The 10290-nt window shown below is 50.2% G+C and overlaps 1 protein-coding gene and 1 long non-coding RNA gene across 3 annotated transcripts in view; one reads left to right on the top strand and one right to left on the bottom strand.

Annotated features, from left to right (window-relative positions):
* The window catches only part of LOC125078496 (uncharacterized), a 43063-nt gene extending 37493 nt beyond the window's left edge, over positions 1-5570 (bottom strand). For both annotated transcript variants that reach the window (XR_007120907.1, XR_007120906.1), the window contains exon 1: positions 4968-5570. This is a non-coding gene — a long non-coding RNA (uncharacterized LOC125078496). The remainder of the gene's footprint in view (positions 1-4967) is intronic.
* Positions 5571-5669: 99 nt separating this feature from the next.
* SMPD1 (sphingomyelin phosphodiesterase 1) lies at positions 5670-10271 on the top strand. Its single transcript, XM_047693269.1, has 6 exons — positions 5670-6170; positions 7025-7797; positions 8340-8511; positions 8935-9011; positions 9204-9349; positions 9514-10271. Exons 1-6 carry the CDS (start codon positions 5871-5873, stop codon positions 9921-9923), a joined length of 1878 nt encoding a protein of 625 aa, XP_047549225.1. The 5' UTR covers positions 5670-5870; the 3' UTR covers positions 9924-10271.
* Positions 10272-10290: the final 19 nt, after the last annotated feature.

Genomic DNA, 10290 nt, shown 5'->3' on the forward strand with positions numbered 1-10290 from the left:
TTCACAGGTAGCGATCCTGACAGTACTCCCTAATAAACCTCAGGCAAGTTCATCTCCATCTTAGGGTCTGTTATTGGGTCACCCAACCTGTAGAAGTTGGTGCCAGGATGCTTCAAGAAACCAGATGGTAAGAAAGGAAGGATTGTGGAGCTGGATCCTTCACCAACCAGCCGACAAGGGGCCAGCACTGATTAGGTGGAGTTGGGAGAGTCCCCGGTGAACTGGGATTGTATGCTGGTGGAAGGAAATGCACGGACCGGGTCATGAGGGAAACTGTAACTATACGAGAAACAAGAGGGAAATTGTAACTCTAAGAATGAGGGAATTGAGTGTAGATAAGCTCAACTGATGCACTAGAAAAAAGTAATGAAAGGTTTAAAATAATTAATCAGCAGTTAAAAGCATAGAAAAAGTGACGGCCTGCACCAAGGGAGGCAGAAACACCATCACTGACAGGAAGGATAAAAAGGCTCAGAAGGTGGGTATCAAGAATGGATATATTATATGAGGTTGGAAAACTTACGAAATAACTGTTCCATGTGTTCCATGGGATACACAATTTTCGAAAGTAATAAGGAATGTTTAGTAAGAGGGGCACCAGCATCACTAAGAAATTCCATAATGGCTCTCCTATACAGGCCGAGGCTGATGGTAGAAAACACCCCTGCTGAGCTGAGCTCACTGACAGCACTAGAAATGACAGGACTTTCCTCCCAAAACAGAGACTAGGGGGCAGCATATCATCATTAGAAACCTATTACCAGGGGCACCTGGGTGGCTCAGTGGTTTAAGCCGCTGCCTTCGGCTCAGGTCATGATCTCAGAGTCCTGGGATCGAGCCCCGCATCGGGCTCTCTGCTCGGCAGGGAGCCTGCTTCCTCCTCTCTCTCTGCCTGCCTCTCTGCCTACTTGTGATCTCTCTGTCAAATAAATAAATAAAATCTTTAAAAAAAAAAAAAAGAAGAAAGAAACCTATTACCATAGACCCAATAGTGTGGGCTCTCACTTACCAAAGCTGATACAGGTTTCTGACACATGTCAAATGTCTAACCCACTAGCCACAAAACAGAAGCCAAGTCTCCAACATGGCATCATACCTTGAAGAGACCAACTAGCCTCTTACTGGCAAGTTGACGACACTGGATTCCTTCCACTCCAAAAGGTGAAGCAATTTGTTTTGTCAGGAATAAAAACATATTGCAGGTATGGTTTTGTCTGTACTGCCCACCGGGAATCAACTATCACCATGCTCCAAGAGCTTACAGTGTTTGAACAGGCATGGGATCCCATCACATCAGACCAAGGACCCAGTCTTTAGCAAAGGAGGTGTAAAGTGAGCACATGACTAGGAGACCCACTAGTCACATTACATATCACATCACCCAGAAACCACCAGCCTGATAGAGTGTTGGAATGGGCTGGTGAAGGCACAGCTAAAGCATAAACTTGAAAGTGACACCTACAGAAGATAGGGTGCCATCTTCCAACGTGCGGTGTCCACTTTAAAATAGCAACCTTTATATAGTGCTATGTGCCCAAAAGATAGAATTCATGAGTCCAGAAACAAGGAAGGAAGCAGGAATGGCCTTCTTACCATTAATCTTGTGATCCACCTGGGGAATTTGCACTTCCTGCTCCTACAAGTCTAGGCTCTGCAGGTTTAGAGGTCTTGATTCCCAAAGGGAAAATGTGTCCAGCAGGGGACAGAGCATGACTGCTGCCCAGGAACTTGGGGCTCCTTTTGTGAAAAGACCAGCAGGCAAAACAAGGCATCACTATCTTGACCCCAGAGAGGGTCCTGATTACAAGAACAGAGGAGGCATGGCAGCTGCTACACAAAGGAGATGTTGGCTATCCTGATACCAGCTACAGTACCTATAATTCTTCCCACTAGCTTTCCTTTTCTAAGTTGCCACCATGAAGGGAGACTCACAAGAATGCTGAAAGAGCTGCTCCCAGACCGTATATGAAGAAATGGATCCAAGTGGCACACAAGGTGTATGGACGGTGGTGGATGCTGTCATTGTCGCCTGGTCTCCATTCAGGAATGAAGGACTTATTCTCCTGGCTGTTAGGAGTGCTCTCAAAAGAAAACCCTCAGCTATCAGCCCCCTACAGGCATTTCCCCAAATGAAGCAAACCCACTCATGCCATTTCAGGACAATTCTGAAGGGTCATCCCAGCTTCAGAACTCCCGTTAAGGTCCACTGAGGTCTCTACCAAGACAACATCAAAGCTCAACTTGTCCCTCTCCCCAATCCTGCTACCTTTCCTTCATTCCACAGCCGTAGATTCCAAGAGTGCTTCCTAAGAAATCTCTTGTATGTTCATCTCTGTCTCAGAACCTAATTCCTGGAGAACAATGTATCCATGTCAGGGGAAGAGGGGCTTTTGATCACCTACCCAGAAGGGTAAGAGTTTGTGACACACAGCAACAATGGTACCACCAAAAGCAACTCTATGAAACACTGTGAGAAAGAGAACTGGGCAAATGAGCAAGGAGGGAGTGAGCAAGAAAGATGCTGTAAAGGAGATGCAATGTGAGCAAAGGAAAGGACCTCCTGGGATAAGGTCTTGGAGAACAGAAGGAATTTGGGCCCTAAGGGTCATCAATGTCCTCTTACATAGGAAGGACAGAGACTGAGAGCAGTAACAGTTGAGGAGAAATGGTGCTATTTGAAGTCCCCTTCTTAATAACCATCTAAACATATCCATCCTACTGTCCATCAAGATGGACCTTAACTCTCCCCTGTGTGTCTCCCCCTTCTCTTATTAATCTAATGTTTTTATTGGCATCTATAAAACCCATGAGGGGAAGCTTAGACAACAAATTTGATAAGACTTCTTGGACTGGGGCGCCTGAGTGGCGACTGCCTTCGGCTCAAGTCATGATCCCAGGGTAGGGATCAAGTCCCATATTGGAGCAGGGAGCCTGCTTCTCCCTCTGACCCTTTCCTCTCTCATGCTGTTTCTCTCTCTCTCCATCAAATAAATAAATAAATAAATAAAATCTTAAAAAAAAAAAAAGACTTACTGGACTGTTGCTTGATTTTGCAGCAGAAAATTTACATGGGGTGGGGGTCCATGCAAAAGTGGCCTGCTTAACCACAGTGTTTACCATGACCTAGGTAATGGGCATATTTAGTGGGTGAGTATAAAGCCAAGGTCATCATAAAGCCAGTCCCACATGGCTTGCATATGAAGCAGATCAGCTGCTTAATGTAGGGCATTCCACTTGGAATTTATAGGGATTGTTAACAGTGTCCCTTGTCAGGGTAAAGAGACCTCAGAGTGGCTTTTCTCCAACCCAGCAGGCTGGCCATTTCCTCAGGAATAACCCTCTGTGTATCCGGATGGTGTATAGCCATCTGGATGGTTCCACAGTAACCAATGGGTCCTGTAAGAACCCAAACACGTTCTTCCATTCTGAAGTCTGTAAAAACAAAGATACTGCCCCTAAATTAGTCATGCTCACAGTCCATTTCAGCAAAGGTTCTTCAGGAAGTTGATGATCTTAATCTACAAAATAAAACAACTCTCTCACATTGTACTTCCTAGTTTCAGTAGTTTCTTGGTTTTGCCCTCTCCCATGTGGCCAATCTTCTTATGACCAGAGTCTTACAGGTACTCTGTTTTCCCCATATAATTTTTCCCTTCAGGGACAGATTTGAGACTAGTGGTGAAAACTCAGACAAGCTAAAATCTGAGCTTGCTCCAGCATCAAGGACTCACCAGCATTCTCCCTTCCTTTCATTTTTGCTATTACAGAGAACAATAACCAAAAGATTAAATAGTTTGCTTTTTTCGTATTAGTTTCCATCACCTTTAGCATCCAATGAATCAATTCTCCAGGAGTTGGATCTACCTCTAAATTCCATTGGTAAATTTTACCTTTAGTAATTGGTTACAGCACAATTACTGTTCCACACTTTGGGTAACTATGTGGCCATGGCCACCCTGGAAATCAAAGATTCCTCATCCTTTCCTCCACTGTTTCATCTTCTTTACCCAAACCACATGTTTCCATGAGCTAGGGCCTGGCTAGCAATCCTACTTCTGATACCACTTCTAGTGACACCACACAATTCTCCAATTCTCCAAAACCAACTGGCTGTTCAACAACTCAATTAAATTTTGACACTACCTGGAGTTAACATCAAATCCCACAAATTAAAGGACTCAGTCCCACAAGATTGTCCAGCTTCAGATGCCAGTGGCAAGCTCCAGGTTGCCACCAGCACTTCTAATCAACCAGTTACAAATTCTGGGGTTCTATGACACTCTCCTCAGGTTTGCTATTTTTCTGGAACAGCTCACAGAACTCAGAAAACACCTTACTTACATTTACCAGTTTATGACAAAAGGTACATGTCCGGAATAGCCAAATGGAAGAAATGCACAGGATGAAGTATAAAGGGGAGTGATGTCACGGAGCTGCCAGGTGCTCTTCAGCTGTGACCCGTAATAGCAACTGAGTAAATTCACCAACAGGAAACACTCAGATTGACAGCTTATTCTGCAGTCCTCCTCCCTTCCCCGTAGGTTGAGGGTGGAGCTGAAGTTTCTCACCCTCTAATCACTTCATCTTTAAGTCACCAGCCCCATCCTGAGGCTATCTGGGGGCCCACCCAAAGTCACCCCTCATTAGCATAAGTTTAGGTGTGATTGAAAAAGGCACGTATAAATAACAAGGAAGTTTAAAAGATTTTAGCTCTGTGCCAGGAACAGACACTGGAGACTAAGATCAAATATATTTCTTACTATACCACAATTACTCTGAGATGATGAGGAAGAGTCACTTGAAAGAAATTCTCAAAGAATTGCCAGGACTTAGTAGTTCCAGGCCTCTTGGAGAAGAACTCTAGAATTAAAGAGCTCACAGGTTTTAACTGCTGTTCTGCCAATTAACTTCCCCATGCTTCATTTTCCCCATCTGCAAAATGTAAGTAATAACAGCATCATACTTACTTCTTAGAGTCGTTCCAGTTGAAGACAGTATTATAAAATGTCTGGATCCATGCGGGAACGTGTATAGAGCTCAGTAAATGTTAGCTTTCACCAACATGGATACACGGGGATGGGACACACAAGTTCTAGTCCCTGTTCCTGGCTCTCCTGGATGTACGCTCTGTACCCCCTCCTTAGTCACTTCACTATCTCTGGGCCAGTTTTCTTATCTGTAAAGAGAGTGGTGGGTGTCCCCCACGAGTTCAGGGCCCCTTCCATCAGGAAAAGTCTGCGTCAAATGTGACTCAAAGATTCTCAGTCAGGGTGATTCAAGGGTGCTGGTGCCAAGGGGCAGAACATCAAAGATGGAAGGGAGGCGCTCTCTGGCCAGAGGTAACACACTTGGCGGCCTGCCTGGTCGTGCTCTCCCCGCGCCTCCCTTCCCGAGTGGGCGGCCGAATGGAGTGCCAAGTGGGTCTGGAAGTTAGCTGCCCCAGGAATTTAGTCCAGGTTTGGAGAGTCGAGCCTTTCACCAGCCACACCACACTGCACCCACACACAACAGGTGCGTGGGCGGCTGCAGCGCCCTTCCACGGTTTAGACTGCAGGGAGCTTCCCTCCGCCCAGCGGTCCGCTCAGGCGCAGTCGCAGTTGGAGGCGGGGCGGGGAGGGGGCGGGTCCCGGGAGCGCTAGGTTCTCTCCACCTCCCCGGCTCTGACAGCACTCTTGGCAGCGGCGGCCATCAGCTGCTGGGGAACAGAGGAAGAGGAAGGGGTGGAGCTGCTTTGCGGTTGGACGCGAAGCAGTCCCCCGACTGCAGCGGGGGCTAGTCAGCTGTCTCTGGCGCTGTTCGGCCCCTTGAGAGCCTGCGCCTAGACCGGCGGGACACGGACGGGCGAAGCGGCCTATCTAGGAACTCGGGCAATGCCCCGCCACGGAGTATCTCCCGGCCAGGGCCACCCTAGATCCGGCGGGGAGACGGAATCGGACCGGTCTCGGGGGTCCCCCAGACTGAGGCTCCTGTGGATAGGCCTGGCTCTGACGTTGGCCCTGCCAGACTCCCTGGTTCTCTGGGCCCCTGCCGGGGCCCACCCTCTTCCCTCCCAAAGCCATCCCGCCAGGTTCGGTCGCTTAGTGCCCCAGCTCCGCAACGCCTTTGGGTGGTGGAATCTCACCTGCCCAGTCTGCAAAGGCTTGTTCATCGCCATCGACTTTGGGCTGAAGGTGAGCGCTTAAAAGGGCTGTGATGGAGCAGCCAAGGGGAGCGCTGGTGGGGGCAAGGGCGAGGGAGGTGCTGGGCCTGGGGTCCTGAAGAGCAAACCTGATGGGGAGGCTGGCATCTATCTACAAGCCTTCACCGGATTTGCTGTCCTTTAGGGACACCCATGATTACACACCAGCACCACCTCCACTGTGACCTTGTGAAGAAAGGAAAGAGTGCAAATTGTGGGCCGGCCACTGTGCTAGCCATTTTATATAGGTTAAATCAAACCTGTGAGGTGTTCATTACAGTTGTTATCTTCATTTTACAAATGATTAGAGTCTGGAAGAGGTGAAGTCCCTTGCATAAGGGCACACAGCTGGCTGCTAGGGGAAGGGCTGGGACTCCTTTCCCTGTACATCTGACACTGAATCACCTGTGCCGTAAAGTTGGCACCTCTAATCCAGAGCACCAGGCCTGTACTGGTTACTCAACAGGGACTTGAATTCAGAAACATCCAGGGGTGTGGGACTAGATAGTGATGTCTTGACCCTGATGGGATTATGATGAGTGCTAGTTGGTCAGTGAGCTTTGCAGTGTTCTCCGGGGCCTGCCCCAAACTATGGACAGACATACTACCCAGCCCAGATTTCAGGGCACTCTGCAGACAGTGCCTGAGGAAGCCAGCTGGGTAAGCAAAAGGCCTGAAATGCCACTGCCTCCTGAGGGAAGGAGGAAGTATTGGCCTGGTGCTGCCTGCGTCACAGGGGCCAGCCTGGCCCCAGTTTGGAGATGGAGGTACAAAGGGTGGTAGCCAGGGTTTGGCCTGGTTCCTGTGTTGCCTCTGACCTCTCATCACTGGTTCTTCCCACTACAGAAGGAGCCCAGTGTGGCCTGGATGGGCTCCATGGCCACCAAGCTCTGCAAACTGCTGAAGATAGCACCGCCTACTGTGTGCCAGTCAGCTGTCCAGCTCTTTGAAGATGACATGGTGGAAGTGTGGACACGCTCAGTGCTGAGCCCATCTGAGGCCTGTGGTCTGCTCCTGGGCAACACCTGCGGGCACTGGGACATCTTCTCATCTTGGAACATCTCTTTGCCAGCTGTACCAAAGCCTTCCCCACAACCACCCAAACCCCCAGCCCCAGGCGCCCCTGTCAGTCGTATCCTCTTCCTCACCGACCTGCACTGGGATCATGACTATCTGGAGGGCACGGACCCTGACTGTGAGAATCCGCTGTGTTGCCGCCAGGATTCTGGCCTGCCACCTACCTCCCGCCCAGGTGCTGGATACTGGGGCGAGTACAGCAAGTGTGACCTGCCCCTGCGGACCCTGGAGAGCCTGTTGAGCGGGCTGGGCCCTGCTGGCCCCTTTGATATGGTGTACTGGACAGGAGACATCCCCGCCCACAACATCTGGCATCAGTCACGTCAGGACCAGCTTCGGGCCCTGACCACTGTCACAGCCCTTGTGAAGAAGTTCTTGGGCCCAGTGCCTGTGTACCCTGCTGTGGGCAACCACGAGAGTACACCTGTCAATGGCTTCCCTCCCCCTTTCATAGAGGGCAATTACTCTTCCAGCTGGCTCTATGAGGCAATGGCCAAGGTGTGGGAGTCCTGGCTACCTGCTGAAGCCCTTCACACTCTCAGGTAGCTGAGGTCCATGGAAACCCAGGAAGAGAAAGGTGGATGATAGGGAAGGGAGTAGAAGATCTGGGCATTACCTTTAACTATTCTATCATGAGTCAGCTCTCCTCACTGGCCCTCCTCCACCTCGGACCCTAGCTTCCATCCCTACCCTTATATCCAGACACCCTCCCTCACCGGGCTGACAGCATACCCTCTCCATGTCTTTGCTCATGTTGGCCCTCTCTAAAATGTTGGCACCCCCCATTTTAACATCCCAATTTTCCCAGGCCCAGATCATATTCCTTGTGAAGGGCCTTCCCATTCTAGCTCATTTATCTCTTCCCTGAACTCCTAGAGCACTTAGCCTTCTGAGCCCCTTCATCTCAGTCACGTGGGCCTTACAATCAGTATTGTTTTTTGGTCTTCAGCTGGAATGTGAGCTTCTTGTGCTCTTGTGGAAGTCTTGTGTGCCTCTGCCTTCCACCCAAATGCTTAGCACAGGACTGGGTGAGCAGGACCTGGATTATGAATGAGTGTTGATTTTCATATTCACTTTGTTTCAGAATTGGGGGGTTCTATGCCCTTTCCCCACGTCCTGGCCTCCGTCTCATCTCTCTCAATATGAATTTTTGTTCCCGTGAGAACTTCTGGCTCTTGATCAACTCCACAGATCCCGCTGGACAGCTGCAGTGGCTAGTGGGGGAACTTCAGGCTGCTGAGGATCGAGGAGACAAGGTGAGGGAAAGTGGTGAGAACACGGTGGAGTAGTTGCTGGTGGGGGTTGGGAAAGAAGCAGGCCCTTTGTGACCGGACTCCTGTCGAGAGCCAGAACACCTGTGAGCAGAGAAGCTTGGTTTTCTGAAGCTCCCAACAGGTGTTCCCTGGGAGTTCGGCTCCTGATCCCTCTTAGAAGCCCTTTCATCCACTCCCTGTCTCTGGCGAGCACTGCCGGCTGTTGTAGGAAATGAGTACCAACTTTTCCTGGCCAGGGCTGCCTGAACCCCTCCTTGCTCTGATGTTTGTTTGTTTGTCTGTTTACTTTTTTATTTATTTAAAAGATCTAATTGGCTTTATTGAACAACTCATGAATCAGGCAGCATCCCATCTAGCAAATAGAGGGGCATTATCCCTGATTACCTTCCTTAACTCTCCCTGCAGGTACATATAATTGGCCACATTCCCCCGGGGCACTGCCTGAAGAGCTGGAGCTGGAATTATTACCGAATAGTAGCCAGGTAGGAGGGAGGTGGGAAGAGGGGTGGATGAACAGCCTGAATGTTGGAAATTCCTTTCAGCATCTTATTCCTGCTGCTCCATTGGGGTAGAGAGGCTTCTTAGTTCAGTGTGTGAAGGAAGAAGCATCCCATCTCCCCAGATTTCCTCCCCATCCCTAGAAACTTCTGAATATAATTAGTGTCTTCTGGCAGGTATGAGAACACCTTGGCTGGTCAGTTCTTTGGCCACACCCACGTGGATGAGTTTGAAGTCTTCTATGATGAGGAGACCCTGAGCCGGCCGCTATCTGTAGCCTTCCTGGCACCCAGTGCCACCACCTACATCGGCCTTAATCCTGGTGAGTGAGGTGGAAAGGAGCTATTAGGATAGAGGAAGTCGGTGGGATTGAGAAAGCAGAAACAGACTTGGAGCCAAGGCTGGCAAAGAGCAGGTGGGACATGTGACTCCTCCCCGGAGTGGCCTTGGCTCCTTCCCTCTCCAGTCAGTTCTCCCTCCTTGCAGGTTACCGAGTCTACCAAATAGATGGCAACTACCCGGGGAGCTCTCATGTGGTCCTGGATCATGAGACCTACATCCTGAACCTGACCCAGGCTAATGAACCAGGAGCCACGCCACACTGGCAGCGTCTCTATAGGGCAAGGGAAACCTACGGGCTGCCCAATGCACTGCCTGCCGCCTGGCATGACTTAGTGTATCGCATGCGGGGTGACACGCAACTATTCCAGACCTTCTGGTTTCTCTACCATAAGGGCCACCCGCCCTCAGAGCCCTGTGGCATGCCCTGCCGCCTGACGACTCTGTGCGCCCAGCTCTCTGCTCGCTCTGACAGCCCTGCTCTATGTCGCCATCTAGTGCCAGATGGAGGCCTCCCGGATGTCCAGAGCCTGCAGCCAAGGCCACCTTTCTGCTAGCACCCCCAGGGCCCAGAGCTGGAAAAGTGGAAATCTTAGAAAAGGAGCAAACCCCCACATGATAGCTGTGGTAAGGAGTGCATCTGAGCCCCAAGCACACCAGGGAAACAGGACCTTCTTTCATGGAGCTGGTTTGGCTAGATAAAGGAGAAGGAGCAGCTGCTCTGCCTGGGCCCAGCATCTAAGCTGCCCTGGGACTACTGCCGTTCATGGCTGTGGAGCGAAGGTCTAAGTTGGCACCGCGCCAGCAGATCAGACAGGAGCTGTGCTGGCCAGCCAGGAACCCTGTACTGCTGCTGTCGCCTGGTTGCCAGGCTGTTAAAATAAAGATAAGAGACATGGACTCCAGACCCCTCTGTGACCGTCC

The sequence above is a fragment of the Lutra lutra genome, chromosome 10, assembly GCF_902655055.1.
Source record: "Lutra lutra chromosome 10, mLutLut1.2, whole genome shotgun sequence".
Lineage (NCBI taxonomy): Eukaryota > Metazoa > Chordata > Mammalia > Carnivora > Mustelidae > Lutra > Lutra lutra.

Coding starts and splice junctions, on each gene's coding strand:
- SMPD1 (XM_047693269.1), top strand. CDS start 5,871: ATGCCCCGCCACGGAGTATCTCCCGGCCAGGGCCACCCTAGATCCGGC. Junction 8,512..8,934: donor CTGAGGATCGAGGAGACAAG/GTGAGGGAAAGT, acceptor CTCTCCCTGCAG/GTACATATAATTGGCCACAT. Junction 9,350..9,513: donor CTACATCGGCCTTAATCCTG/GTGAGTGAGGTG, acceptor CCCTCCTTGCAG/GTTACCGAGTCTACCAAATA.